General features: G+C 43.4%; 1 protein-coding gene across 1 annotated transcript; it reads right to left on the bottom strand.

Moving 5' to 3' along the window:
• Positions 1 to 3585: 3585 nt before the first annotated feature.
• On the bottom strand, positions 3586 to 13210 carry LOC143372421 (uncharacterized). Its single transcript, XM_076818566.1, has 2 exons — positions 11632 to 13210; positions 3586 to 3604 (listed from the first exon to the last, which is right to left on the bottom strand). The coding sequence occupies exons 1-2, from the start codon at positions 12729 to 12731 to the stop codon at positions 3586 to 3588; spliced, it is 1119 nt and encodes a 372-aa protein (XP_076674681.1). The 5' UTR covers positions 12732 to 13210.
• Between the last annotated feature and the right edge of the window lie 3017 nt (positions 13211 to 16227).

Here is a 16227-nt window from a genome sequence, read left to right as displayed (position 1 = left end):
ACTTTGATCGCATATCAACCGTGTATCGAACATGTATTGAACTACTTTGAACATGTATCGAACGTGAATCGAACGGGTACTGAACGGCTTTCAACGTGTGCCGAACGGATATCAAACGAGTACTGAACGGGTATCGAACGGCTTGGAACGGATATCCAACGGGTATTGAACGGCTTTCAACGTGAATCGAACGGACGTCTATCATACATGTATGGTATCGCTTTGATCATGAATCGTACTACTTCTACATAATAATTACAACTATCGTCTTAATCTAGCGTACATGCAGAAGGTTGGAGGTTGAGGAGGGTGAAGAAAAACAGTTATGCATTAAAAATTGATTATATTTTATTTGTGTATTTCACTCTGGCGTTTAGACCACCAGTTGAATATTTTAAATACATTTTGCATGGCACAGTGCTTTGCGTGTCTGCCACATCGCAGAGTATTAACCACGTTTAGCTTATTTAGGCATTTGATATCCTCGTAGTCAATGTCCAGCGTCTCGATGATCACGTCCGCTCTCGTATTTTCATCGAGGAAATCCACGAGCCAATCGCGTTTCTGCAGCCCTTTAACGTATACGGTATGGGGTGTGTCATCTTCCTCGTCGATCGCATCGGCTACAGCTTTCATAATTAGCTGTTTAGCCATACTGTACGGAACGTCTCCATCTTCCCAACGTAGTCCATGATGTTTTGCCACCAACCACCGGATGCTCGATTTGTCGGATTTTGTAAGAAGATATTGTGGCATCGAACTCCCAAAAATATAGTGCGAGAGAATTGTTCCCTTTCGTAGAATAGCCACTTCCTTCGCGACAAATCTTCCATCGACGATGAACCCTTGCAGGTCAACGAATGTTGGTACGGCCATTATCGATACAATTTAGAGGTCCGTTCGTTTCCAAGACAGACTGAAGAATGCGGTCTTTCTCGTAAAGCATCTCGATTTTCACGATGAAAGGGTATAGCCGAATAAGGTGTCCAAAATTGCCCCAGAGCCAAATTCGAGTTGCGATGGGTCATTCGATAGCTTATTAAAAAAGAACTATTTTTGGCAATTTTCAAGTTGATATCTTGATCTGGGGGGTAGTAAAGGGCAAAAATTAAAAAACATGTTTTTTCTCAATTTATGCTATCCTAATGCATGAAAAATTTTGAAAAAATCAGAGATATAGCAGTTATTCAGGCACATATTATAGAATTTTTTCAGATTTTTAAATTGAAAATTCACGTTATGAAAAATAATAAACTGAAAAAAATGCGGAAAAATGCCGATTTCGTATTCACGCAATATTGGCACCACTTTTATATTTTTACGGTAAGTACATATTACTATTACTATTATCTTGGATTTTTTCAGATTTTTTGATTTGGTGCGCCGTAGTTAGAAAAATCAAAAACTGATTCTCGCGGCGTTTTTAACGTGTCAGAGCAACTTGTGCGTCGAACTTTTGTACATTTTTCATAAAATAAATCTTTCGTGTGATGTTCAATGTCTTAGCATGCCGCGAAACAGTATATGAATTAAAGAAACTGGAAAAACCGTATCATTTGAAACTGTTATGCGCCTTACATTGTAAAGTATCTACTATATTTTCCAACGGCGTCGGTGGCGCAGCGGTAGAGTGTCGAGCTGCTATACCGCTGCAAACTTTTTAAACGTAGGTTCGAGCCTCGAACTACCAAGTTCCTTAGGCTAAGTTTTTTTTTCGTTAATTACATATATTTCCTAACTTTACGACACAACGATCAATATTTATTTTCAAATGTTTTAAGAATATTTGAAAAACATATTAACCTGAAATATACGTAAATATGAGTATGGAATTTCCGGAAATGACAGAGAAAGATCTCAAAATTCTGTTTACTGGTTTCTATCAATTGTCTCAAGCAATCTCATATTTAGCAGAATCGATGGATGAAGAGAATAATATTAATCTTCGTTGTGTTAAAGAGAGAAAGTATATTATTAAATTCGAAGAAAGATCACGACATATTAACAGCAAAACCTACAGATGTTATATTGATTATGCACCAAACTCAGTAGGCTATTCCGACATTAAACTCCATACTCATATTTACGTATATTTCAGGTTAATATGTTTTTCAAATATTCTTAAAACATTTGAAAATAAATATTGATCGTTGTGTCGTAAAGTTAGGAAATATATGTAATTAACGAAAAAAAAAACTTAGCCTTAGGAACTTGGTAGTTCGAGGCTCGAACCTACGTTTAAAAAGTTTGCAGCGGTATAGCAGCTCGACACTCTACCGCTGCGCCACCGACGCCGTTGGAAAATATGGTAGATACTTTACAATGTAAGGCGCATAACAGTTTCAAATGATACGGTTTTTTCAGTTTCTTTAATTCATATACTGTTTCGCGGCATGCTAAGACATTGAACATCACACGAAAGATTTATTTTATGAAAAACGTACAAAAGTGCGACGCACAAGTTGCTCTGACACGTCAAATGGGGCATCCGCCAGTGCACTTTAAGTAATTCAATTTCTGGTTCCAACGTCGGCGATCCTATTAGAGAATTGTTATCTTTGCGCGATCGTATTAAAATCAATTCGTGACGCGCATTAATAACCATGCGTTTGTAGTTTCCGCAAAATCCCAACAAATATTTGAGCGGGATGCAAAAATTTAAATGATTTTTCACTATTAGCTCATCGTGCCGTTTCAAGCCCCATCCCGCATTCTCGTTCATTCAACGTTTCTGTTGCGATCAATCTACACGCCATTCCGCTCATATCGAATCTCATCAAATATGAACGCCATGCAATTATTTCCCAACATCACCGCCGATGCATCGTTTGGCTTATTTATCGTCAATTTCCCCTAGAGGAAACTTTCACACGGCAATGTGTATAAATCCTGTTGCTGTATAGGTATTCTTATCTCATCGCTGTATCCAAACGTCGTGTTGACGTAAGGGTTGTATGTGTGATTCTCAAGCTTTGACGATGCGTTCATCAAACGTCGGCTTCGCGCCAATGCTTAGAATGTCGGTCATTTTTCAACTTAATTGCGTACAATGAATCCCAGCGATTTCAAAAATGCAATGTTCGCAGCACTGAGCCTCTTCTTTTTAGCGTAATCAGAGCTGTTGCAGTTGTTGTTCTTGTTGTTGTTGTTGTTGTTGCAAACAATTTCGTTTGGAAGAAACGTGTTTCTGGAGTCGTTCAACACAAGCATATCATTCGGCCGCACTACATGTATTATCATCGACGTCGTCGTACGTGCAGTCTGATGGTAATCTCTTCATCTCGAAAATCAAGCAACCGTCCGTCTTGATCCACAACGCGTATCGTTAGATCCGAAATGACCTGTGCGGTGATTGGAAGGTAAATGATCTGCGCGGGCGTTTCCGATATCTTATATCCCGGCGGTACTCTGGGAGAAAATTCATGTATCGTATGTACGCGCTTCCCATTGCTGTACGCGCCAGCGGTCCCGCTACATTCTATGCGAATAATGTTCACATTCATAATATTAATCGGATCGTCCGATTCGTGCCACTGTCCCGGTTCTAATACGCGATTCGTCGAGAATCCCAGTAACGATCCAATGTTATTGGGCTTCGTAAAGTCTATAACGAACAAGCAGTACAGCTCACTTTTCATGATGTTGTTGTTGGGGCGCAACACTATAGGATACTCATCGTTGTCGCCGCCATCGTTGGCATCGGTGCTATCGAGATTTTGAGGCTACCGCTCGAGTAATCGCTGTTTCAAATACTTGGCAATGGCGTCTAATTCGTTTGAACCGTGGGGAATCGTAATGTATTCATGGCTGGTGTCGACGCTGTTGTTGGTCCCATAGTTTGTGGTGAAGTAGAATTTATCGTTGCTCGAGTCGATGTTGGGTATTGTATGGTAAGTTTCAAGGGTTGTTAAGCCAAGCTCGTAATCATCGTCGCTCAAATCTATGGGCGGAAAGTAGCTCACCGCGAGGGTGCTACTCTTGCCGGTTAGAGTGAATGTTAACGACATATTCCAAGCTGTACGACTGGACTCGTACTGAATCAAAGTGGTGAGATGTCAATCCTTAAATTTGCGGCCAATCGTTTGTAGAAAGCGTAGACATAGTTGACCACAATTGCTCTGATTGTATACCTGATAAGGCGCATGATTGTATTCGATTTTCACGATATCTTTATCCAGATATTGTACCAATTCCTTAGGCGGTCGAAGATTGCCAAAGCAGTCGAAGTATACAGCTCGACGCCCCCTCTTCGCATACGCCACCCAATGAGTCCTCGGTCCCTCGATATTGTCCAAATTCACGATACCGCTCTCGTTTCGACGTACTCCTCCAACAGGTAGTGCATTGCGCATAAAAACACCTCTAAAGAATGGAATACGCATACGTTTTACCAACTCCTCGAATTGCGCATTTGTAGTTACGCCCTCAGCCATTTTTATTGTCTTTTCGACGTTTTTTTTTCGTTTCGATATTCCCTGTCCGCGCTTGTATGGTGCGAGATAAATTTCGCGACCTTCCATGGTGCGATTACGACGCTGCATTTCCTGCAGCTGATGTTGCGCCGCCTTATTATCGTTTACCGCCTTGGCGATCCCCGCTGCTCCACCGGCTAATGATCCGAGAACACCTAGCAGCGGGAGAAGTGGTAATATGCCACCTCGTTTTGCCACCGGAAGAATCCCCTTCTGCGATGCTCTCCTTACAGTCCTTTTGCGGGTTTTTATTTTCATCCCCATTCCGATTTTCGTCTTAGCTTTCATAGCTGCCCAAACAGCTGTAGCAGCACCTCTTTCACCCAAAGTCGAGTCTCGCACAACGATGCGTTTTCGCGCTTTGTCGGCGAGAACCTTATCTGCCGCGTGCCTTTCACCGAGGTCGTTGCTACGCGAATATGCAATATCGTGTTCGCGACACGCTGCGTCTAACGGATTGATACCACGATCGCCTCTAGCCAATCGTTTTGTCATATGAGTTCCTGGACCACAAAACTGATATCCCGGAATATGTAATTCGATAGGTAACGCTTTTATCGCCCGATTTAACAGACCACAACCTTTCTTTACTCTCTTCGGCGACATTCGCTGCAGTTTTTAATCAATGGTGCTGGACCATCGATATGCGTTCGCTGCCAAGGGCGATTATAATGTTCCAAGCACCGTCGATACTGCTGAACCTCAGAATCGGCTTTTATATGCTCGGGGAGTCTGTCCCACAACTGATCGATGTGTCTGCCAAACTCTCGCAGTAGAATAATCTTTGGTATATATTTCAACTGCTCAGCGGTAAGGTCTCGAATATCACAATTATCCGACAGGATCAGAAGCATTTTGAATAATGAGCTGTTTTGCTCTGGCGCGAGCCTATAAATAGAGCGCACCGCAGCTTCGATGTATCAAAATCATTTTTCGCAGTTCACGGAGAGGATGCGATTCGTGCGACAACCTGTGACGATACGCGTGACAAATTTTGATGATAAATCGCAAATGATGTCCTCGAAAACGAGACGCAGACACGGTAGCATGCTACCAAACACTATACGCTGCCTCATTTGTGGCTTCGAGAACGTGTACGTGTATTCCAAGTCATTGCAACAGCCAAACTATAAGTATTTGGAGAATTTATTGACTCCGATAGATGAAATTGGCTACTTTACGTTTTCGAATAACAGTGACGTCATCCCACCGAGCGAATCGCTTCCGAATTCCATTTTTATCTTTGATGACGTGGCATGCGACAAGCAAGATACGATAAGGGAATACGTTGCAATGGGGAGCCACTCGAACGTTGACTGCTTCTATCTCTATCAGACGTATGCAAAGATTCCCAAACATCTTATACGCGACAATGCGAATCTGTTGATACTTTTTAAGCAGGATGGTACCAACTTGAAACATGTGTACAACGATCATGTAAACACTGATATGTCTTACATGGATTTCTGCGCTTTGTGTCGTAATTGTTGGCAACGGGAGTATGGTTTCGTGGTAATAGACAAGGATAGCGCGATGTCTAATGGTCGTTATAAAAAGGGTTTTAAAGAGTTTGCGGTACCGTGAAATGTTCATTTGTCGTCAACACATCGGTGGGAAAGCAACGTCTGCGATACAATGATGATTAGTAGTCAGGAGATTAAGGATCGTGGGAGAATAGCGATGGAAATTGCAAAAACCAGCGAATCCATTCGCAGGAAACATTAGTCTTTGAAGACTGACAAGATGGATGAAGATATCGCGCTGGAAAGATACTTTAAACCTATTACCGAGCCCTTAAAACATATTGTGGAAAATACTGCTGAGACAGAAGCTGACATATCACCTGCGACGAGTATGAGCATTGAAACATTAACGCCTAAAACAAAAATCCGGTCGAAATGGATCGCATCGCTTAAAAGAAATAGTAAACAGTCATACATGTCATTGGAAAATTCGCTCGTAACCTCCACACCAGTTCAATCGAAGCGGAAACGGTTGAATGTCACATCAAACGATTCCACGGTTCCTCCTGCGTCAATAAATACATTTCCCGATGTACAGTTGCTCACAACCAATGATGACGAAGACGTGTATGAAACTTCTGCCGATGAGTCGCTTGCAGCATCTATTAGAGAGCAACTCCAAACATCCGAGGGGCAAGAAACGTTTCGCAACCATTTCGGTCCGCTGGGACAAAAATACATGAGCGCAATCCTAAGTGGTGATAGGGATACGACCATAGATTATGTGTACGGTGTACACTTTGGTGGTAGTGGAATGATACTTGGGGATAAGGCTTTTGATATGGACAAGGATGATAATATAATCATAGATGGTGAAAGGTACGGAGGAACGCCCCCTGCTGGGACTGATTTTCAAGAGAATTCCCGATGATGCTATATACACAGATGCTGATAATCAAAAATACAAAAGTATACTGCTGATGACGAATGCTCACAGACGTGGCCATAGCGCACAAAATCCCATATTGGGTAACAAGGGATACAAGTACAAACATGTAATTGCGCCACTACTACCCCGTGTATTGACCAGTAAAGCGGGGAAAGGTCTAAGGACACCGCGAGTCATGGTGGTAAACGATAACAAGGTCGATTACGTGCACTGGGATGATCCCAACGAGCTGGTGGATCGATTGCGTTTGCTGGAAGCGTCGCGTCAGGCGGGTAACAACTCGCACGACAACGAAATTCTATCGATTATCGAGGAACTCCGCGAGGCAGGCCTCATTATAAATTAAACCGCACGCCGATGATGTGCACTGTATGCGTCGAAATGCCGATCAACAAATTTGGGGTATCGCTCGAGAAGAGTGGAGCAGCTACAATGGACTATTACAAATGGAGCGGCATGCTTCGAAATTTTATGCGTGATAACGCTTTTTGCGTGACCGGTGCCGACTTTGATACAAAATCGCGCAAGATACGACGCGTAGCTCAGCCGGTGGCCGACACAGATGCCGTCAATAAACTATACGTGAAAAAGAGCATTAAACTTTTGAGAGAGCAGCAGGAAGAATTAGAGATGAAGCTGGTCGCGTTTCAGAGAGATATGCTGACGTTGCAAAACAGCGTTCAAAAGATATCGCAAGCATTGAATCCTATCCCGCAGCAACAATGCGAAGGAGAATCATGCGAGACGGTTGAACTTGTCCAGAATTTCCTTGGGGCGGTGGAGAGCACATAATGCACGTACACGATAATTATCGCATCATTCGTGGCAAAGATACATATGCGATCACACATGCAGCCATTATCGGAATCGAAGAGTAAAGAAGAAGAAAACCATGGCCACAAAAGCTACAACTTGTGGAGGAATTGCACGCTCCAGCTCGAAGACATTTTCCTCGGAGGCGCGTCATAGTGCGTGGATACGACGATCTGTGGCAAGCTGACATTGTAGAAATGCGTCCATACTCGCGATTCAACCAGGGTCACCACTACATACTCACCGTCATCGATTTGTTGAGCAAGTATGCATGGGCGTTGCCGCTCAAGACTAAAAGTGGCGCTGAGGTGACTAAAGCGTTTGCAAAGATATTTAGAGATCGATATCCGAAAAATTTGCAAACCGATCGAGGAAAAGAATTTTACAACACCGATGTGCAGAAACTCTTGAAAAAGCACAACATTAATCATTATTCAACGTATTCGGCGATGAAGGCCTCCGTCGTAGAACGTTTCAATCGAACTTTGAAGAACAATATGTGGAAACTGTTTACGCTGAATGGAACCTATAGATGGACCGATTCGCTCCCGCGTCTACTTGCAGAGTATAACGCGCGAAAACATAGAACCATCGGAATGCGTCCTTGCGATATTACCCCTGCGATCGCCGACAAGCTGCTAGCTACCGTGTACAGCAAGTTTCGAGTTTGGCGAGTTTGTCCGCGTGAGCAAATTTAAAACCATCTTCGACAAAGGCTATACACTGAATTGGACAACGGAGGTGTTCGAGATAGCCAAAGTACAGACAACTAATCCCGCGACGTATGTGCTCGTCGATTCCTGCGGAAAACCTGTTGCTGGGGGATTTTATGAACACGAGTTGCAACGCGTCATCGATCCTGATGTGTATCTAGTGGAAAAAGTACTGCGTAGAAAGGGGAATAAGGTATACGTCAAGTGGTTAGAGTTTGATAAATAACACAATTCTTAGATAAATAAAAATAATGTATTGTAAAATAATAATAATGATACATGGTTCAATAAATACAATGTTATTCATATGTGAACAATTTATTTAACATTTTGCTGCAAGTGCCGTCGATAATATTCAAAGGCACATGCCAGCAGTTCGCAATCAACAAGAGAGTTTTATCATCGAAATATTCACTATCACGTATAGCTTTAACAGCGCAGCACGAGTCTGAAGTTTCATCGACGACATCGCACCGCTATAACTCGCTCGCAAATTTGAAAACTTCGTATCAACATGATGTGTAGTTTCATCAAGTTCAAATATCTTTTTTTTATAATGATATTTTTATAATGGAATTTTACAACGGAATTTTATACTGTCCCCAGGGCAGAGTGTCGGTCGAATCGGGTAAGATATACCGCTTGTCGTCGTATGGAGTTAGAGCGATTTTGGATTCCGAAATGGTGTACACTTTATGCAATTTAGACCGTATGCATGATTGTGTGCGAACTATTTCGATCTCCTTTTGAAAACACTGCGCGTAGTCGTCGAAAGTTATCGTCCTGGCTATGACGTTGGTCTTGACGCCTTTCGCCTTTTTCGTATCTTTTTTGCCGTCTACGCGAAGTGCATACATTTTCGCTCTAAGACCTACGAAATCGGTCATTATCACACCGTTATTTTCGTCCTTCATCAGCCGCGGGACCTTCTTATTTAAGCGCGGCATATCATATGCATTCTCGATGGGATAATCACTTGTGTCGAATCTATCGATATTATGTTTCATGGACTCGTAGGTATCATCGCATCGAATATGATAAATGAGACTGTCTGTGTCTGTATATAGTTTTTTACATTTTTGACCATGCAGTGGAGACATGTACTCGTGATGAAATTCGTACAAACAAATTTTTGATATGTCCAGAATGCACATACCCACGTATATCGATTTGTTGAATTTCACCTCGAGTTTTCGCATTTCAACGGTGATTAAATTTTCAGAAAAAACACTTTTGCTGTGGAAATTCGGTTTCGCGATCATTACCTCGGCGCCATATCGCCCTTCCCAATGTGTTAAAAGTTTTACGTCCATCTGATTTCGCACATTTTCCATAGTTTTACCGAATACCGCGTTGTTCATCAATTTGTACAAATTTTTTTCAAAGTCGTTTGTCACGCTTGTTCTAAACCGTGTATTGAGTTCGATGTAATCGCGGAGCCAGGGAGATTGAACGAATTGAAGCACGCGGTGTATCTTTCTAATACGAAGACCGTGACTCGTGCACTGCTGCAGGTTGCGATAATGGATAACATAACGATGCTTATCTTATACCGTCGCGAGTAACTTATCCTGTCGGCTGCCCGGTGGTTTGGCACGCGTCGGGCAGAACAGTAGATCGGCGTGAGAGTCGTACAGATGTTGCGGATATTCCAGATCTACCTCGAGAATGTATCCCGTGGGCGAATCGACAGCGATCGAAGACACGTTAAAAGTTGTGATATCTTCGACCCATTGAAATTTGGCGTATGGTAGGGGCTGGCACAGTGCCCATCCGTACAAATTGTTCACGTCAAAGTACATCAAGTACGATGACTGTTCCGATGGGTCGTAACATGACATGTACTTGTTATTGGCGTGTGCGCATTTTCCGGAACATTGGCTTAAACCCCCGCGTATACCGCATTCGATAAACATGACCATATCGACGTCAGTGAGCAATTCGAATGTAATTTTGGTATGTTTTAGCATGGCATCCCACGTGAAACCAGGTAAAGTATAATAATGCGCTGAATCTAATCCGTAACTCTTGATACAACTTTCGCGAAAATTTTCAAAAATATCTGCCAATAACAAGACATCTGTTTTCAAATACAAGTCGCTGTATTCGCCCAAGGTTCTAATCCCGAAACGCTGCCAGACAGTCTCGGCGTGCGCGTAATCGCTCTCGGATGCAGTCTCACCCGTTAACGAACTGTTGAATGACTCGCGCGTTGGCAAGCATGGATCCTGCAGCTTGTTCGCGCAATCTAGGTATTCGTATGGAAAGACACCCTTTCGTGTCAATAAATTGAAATCCTCGGTGGATAATGATTCAAATTCGGATCGTAAAATTTTTAATTTATCCGCGCTAAGAAAAGATGCTAATTTGTCGAGACTGGTATTGAGAAATTTGTACGAATCGATGAATCGCAATTTAATACAATTTCGCGAGTCTGAGCCAGCCGCATCTTCAACATTTTTTGTGAATGAAATGTACTTTTCTTTCGTTATGGGCAATACGTCAACGTGGCCTTCGAAAGCGGTAGCTATTTCCTCGATAATGAAATGCGAATCGTAACCGGATAAATTATGGTAAACTATTGGGATGTAAAACGCGTTTTTATAATTTAAATTGCATTCCGAATGTGCTGGACCTCTAAATCGTCCGGATAGGTGACAATGATCGCGAACTCGTACATCTTCAGCCTTGAATGGTTCTTCGCAAATATGACAGTGTGTTGCATCGCGAAATGTCGTCCATTGTTCAGGAGTTAAATCAAGCATGGGAACATTACTGACCAGAATGGGTTTGGCGAAGTTTGCAAAATTTTCCAGTTCGTTGACGAACCATGAAACACAATCCGCGTCGCGGCGACATCGATACGTCGACAGTGATGTATCGTACGAGCAATGCATATAATGTGCAATGCTGTGCACTTTATGGTGTTGATACGCGCGCAATTTAGTATCTATTTAATCCATTCGGTGATTGTCCTCTGTTTTTTCAATGATGCACTCGAGATCGGCGTACACCACGAAGGGGAGTCGCTCCTTCATACAGTGGTTGCTCAATTTGAGCAGATTGTTTCCTTCGCTGGGCAACAGGATGGCGCAATCATTCATTTGCCCGCAGTCCAGCGAATGGTCCTCCAACTTCTCGGCAGATGCATAGTAGTGCATGCATCTGCAAAAAATCAAAAATTTTTTATTTAATTTTTTTCAATAAGTTTATATACATACCGGTCGCAGATGAATTTTTTTTCTTTGTGTCTGCTCAGCTGTGCACCCACCAGCCGGGATAAGTCCTTGATCAGCAAAAAGTGCCCTACGTCGCCGTGCTCATGATTCGGCGTGTAGAGCAGATTGACGTGTCGATCCCTCTTTTGGCTGGTGAGGCGCAGCGGAAAGACCGTCGATCCTTTCTCCATCTCGAAGGTGTACACGTTGACGGAGATGTCGTTCTGCCACTCAAACTTCCCAAGCTGCTCCAGGGACATTGGAATCTCAATGCCCAGGAGATTTAGCACGGATGCATAGTTGGGGTATGAACTTGAGCGATCAACGTGTATTTCGGCTGGATGGAGAGCTGCGACCACTGCCCATGCGAAACAGGCGTTATCCTCAGATCGCACGCTAATTGTCGCTTTCTTCATCAATATTTCCCGCGGCAACTTGAAGTGGCACCCTGCGCGCAGCGGATTGTACTTATTCACGTTGACGATCAAATTGAGGATTTGCGATAGTGCCCATCCGCTGTCGCGTTCCTGGAACTCTTCCAACGATGCCAGGGTGGGTTCGATGACACATCGTTGGTACCACTCCTGCAGATCGGATGCACCGAAGAGTTCGCAGTTCCGGGTATTGATGCTTTTACAAGCATGCTTGTCACCCGCCACAAATTCGCCGTTGAACACAGTGTTTACTTTGAGGCTTCGACGTTTCCTCAAAGCACCCCGCACATGCTCCAGCATGATGGCCCCCGCATCCTGGAGGAAGTTGCGCGGCTCGATATAGTTCAAATTTAGCACGACACCAGTTAACACGCGACTATCGAAAGCAGTGACTATTTCGCGCCACAAATGTCCCGTACTCGAATGTCCGGCACCTTCGAGCACGAAACGACCGCGCAACGAATATTTCAGTCCTTCGAGCCGCGCGATTCGAGCAACCAATGATTGTCGAACACCGATCGATAATCGAGGACGTTTCACGCGGCTGTGTTCTTCCAACGATTCGATGCACTCGTTGCGCCGTTCTTCCCACGCGAGGTACTCTTCGCGTGAAATCAATCGTGCAGATTGATCCAACAATTGGCGTCCTACTTGCGCGAATTCTCCCATGGTTGTAAATGAAATGTAATGTCTTTTCCGCGCAACACGTTGCAGCGATTTGAGGCTTTGTGCAGTTTAGAGCACGGTTTTAAGACTGATACCATGGTTTGGTATCTCTACCTAACTGTTTTGGCGTACCGCCATCCCTCGAATGTACCGCATGCAAAAACGACGATCCGTCCCAGCATGGTTCTGTGCAGTTTCTGCCGATACAGCATAATTCTTTCTATGATTCGCGCGTATGACGAATTAGCGCGCAAAATCATCCGACACAGTTTCTGCTGACACCGCATAATTCTAAGATTCGGCGCTTTCACAGATATTATATTACATTCAACACGTGTCGAGACTTTTATCCTTGAAGGTGGGGCTCAAATTACATACAATCGCGCGATATGCTGCGATGTTAAGATTGGAAAACATTATGGAAAAATTGGTAGCTTTAAAATAAAATGCTGTGGTGGGGGAGGCAATTGCACCTCTATTTAAGCCGAGTTCTCGGACGCTATTCCATCAATCGCTCAGTAGCTACAGTGACTATAACGGAACAGACGGTACTTCATCAAAAGTATAGTGCACATTAAAATGTACAAACACAGCTTAAACGATTCATCCTGCGCAGCCGACAACGATGGTAGGTTTCCAAATAAATGCTAACAACAGCAGCAACAACAACATCATCAACAATCCAATATGAGGTATGTACGCGTGTAACGTTCTTGTACGGGACGTCGCCGTAGTTACAGGAGTTTTCACAAGTAGAGCGGTTTACCTGTGAATTGTGGGATTGGTTCGGGTGGCATGCGATTGAGAAATGAATTTCAAGACACGAGAGTCCTCCTTTTAACGTGTAAATAACAATGGTTTATTCAAATTAATGTCGAGACACTAGGTCTATAATGAAAATGTGTGGTACTCAGTTAATTGAGTTTGTTTTTACAATAGAACGGACGTTGGTACGTAATGACGTATCGCACGGCGATTGGTTTTTAACGCTAGGTCGGTAATAAAGAATAGAGTTTGTTATGTTGATAAAACAGGAAATGACGCTAGGTCGATTCGAACGTAGAATTTGAGAGGATTCCTTCTCTCTGATTGAAATGCTTCTGGTGCCTATAAGCTGGCCCCACGCTTTGGAGTAGGAAGTCGTATAGGCTTTGGTTGGTGGTTGAGGAGCTAATTAAAGCTGCCTGAAAGAAAGTGCAGGAGCTAGCTAAAGCTGCCTTGTGAGGATTGATCGTGGTTGAGGAGCTAACTAAAGCTTCCTCGAGAGGATTGAGTGTGGTTGAGGAGCTATCTAAAGCTGCCTCGAAAGGATTGTTTGTGGTTGAGGAGCTAATTAAAGCTGCCTCAAGAGGATGGATCAGAATTGGAGTTTTAAATAAACTTCTTCTCGAGTAAGGAGCTAATTAAAGCTGCCTAGGTCTCGGCGGTTCGGTGATAGAACCAAGTCTGATTTTCCCGTTGCTGATGGTCCGGTATTTATACCGAGTCGCGGTACTTCGTTGTACCAATCATCGGCTGTGCGATTCCGCGCACCAATTATAATTCACGTCCGGTTCGCGCCACTCGCGTAGTACGTTCGGATAATTCGGCGGCCGGTTGTTCGTGCGGTGTGCGCAAGCGCGCTTGATTCCTGCGCGGCACTGAGTTAGTCTTTGAATTCGCGGTTATGCGCATGCGTTGTGCGTCACTAGATTCACTGTCTTCCCGCCGCATGGGATGTCGCTCGCAAGTGTTTCGAGAATTCTTAGTGCTAACTATACAAGGCGTAAAATTAAATGGAAATGAAAAGGAACATTGGTTAATATGTAAAGAAAAACGAAAAAATGTAGGGCGGTTCGCATTGGTACGTTACATCTCGCCGCTTGGTTTTTCTCTCGTCCCGAGAGATGTAGGTTTAGGTATGGGCACTGCGTGTATAGAGGTCTGGTTCTCTACCTCCTCTTCTATTTTCTGGAGCGTTTCTGTGTTTTTGGTAGCGTTGGTTGCCGTTCCTGTCGTTGGAGGTGGTGCGTTCCCGGTCCCGAATAGGAATATATATTTCCATGCGCGCCGTCGCGGATCGGAATGGGTGATCCCCACGTATGGTTGCCAATCGACCTCTGGTATTGTTATTTTTTTTAGTTTCCATGGTATGGATTTTGAATTTTTAGAGCCGGGTAATGTTTCGCTTGACGGCGTTGATGTTGCTAATTTATGTGCTATCTGTATTCGTTTTATCTTTTTCCCCGATCGCTTAGGCATTTTAGGATAGTTGCTTACTGTGGTATCGTATACTTGATATCGAATGAAGCCTGACTGTCTGATGTCCCTTAAATATATGTGTGGTTCTCCTTACGCTGAATCTGTCCCCCTTATTGACTACCTATTCCCCTGAATTTTACTGTCCTTTTCTGTTCGCAATGTTAAGCTATTTCTTACTGTTTGGGGTTTGTGTTTCCTTGAAATGCTTCTATCTTATTCTATTTATTACGCGACTTTGTTTCTCTATGTTTCAGGAATGCGCGGTTTGTTTACATCGCGGCTTCACTGACCTCGGTATATAGCTGTCCCTCTTATACGTTGTTGCTAAGGGTTTTTCAGGAATGTTGAAGTATATTACGTGAATATGTAGCAGGATATGGTTGGATTTATTTGGAAGGTAATTGAATTTTTTTACACGTATGTATGATAGAAAAATGATGGTGTTTATTGCGGAGGCCTCCGTTCCTCTCTCCCTAGTACATTTAGAGCTACCCCCAACTCCAAAGCTTCCTTATTGCTCGGGCTCATAACAAAAAAAGGTATCGACGCAGTCCGAACATTGGGCTGCGACTCCCCAATTGTAAATTTCCCTGGTGCAGATCAAACAGTATTTAAAGTTGATGAGATGCCTGCGTAGGGTAAGCAGGTGCCGGCTTGCGGGGGTATAATATTGGGTGTCCTCCGCCTTCAGATTTTTGTAGCAGGGATAGCAGATCTTTCTTCTGTAAAGATCGCTGCAGTCGGTCCTGTAGCCTGGCCATTTTGCTTTTAAACAGACCATTTCTAGTAGTCTCTGCATTGGGTCCTTAATGTCGTCTTCTGGACGAGGGCGGTTAATCCATTTTTCTTCGGCGGATTTTCTTGACATTTCGTCTGTACCGGCACACCACGTTTTTATAATAACCCGATTTGTAATTTATTCCTTTTTTCTTTTTTATTATTAATGTGTGTTTTGTATAGTTCCTACCTTGGCTGTCTGAGTGGTCGGTCTTGACTCCTATTTCCCTTCTTTGTTCTTAAGCGATTTTCCGCGTGGTTTTCTCGAGGGTGTCACTTTCCTGAATGAGCCCTTTTTCGTAATCCCCACCACTTTTAAATTTAGCGCTGTGAAGTTGTTAATGGTTTGTCGTAATGTCCCTAGGGGCGGCGCAGTCTGGTGGCGTATAGGCCTTTTTTATTCTGTCCTTGTGGACAACCTTAGTTCGACGGGGGCTCACAGCTATCTTTACATTGTTGTTTTTTAAAATTTCGATGATTG

The sequence above is a fragment of the Andrena cerasifolii genome, chromosome 8 (genome assembly GCF_050908995.1).
Source record: "Andrena cerasifolii isolate SP2316 chromosome 8, iyAndCera1_principal, whole genome shotgun sequence".
In the NCBI taxonomy this organism is placed as follows: domain Eukaryota; kingdom Metazoa; phylum Arthropoda; class Insecta; order Hymenoptera; family Andrenidae; genus Andrena; species Andrena cerasifolii.
Note: the sequence above shows the minus strand (reverse complement) of the source record. Positions and strands in the feature narration are given on the sequence as shown.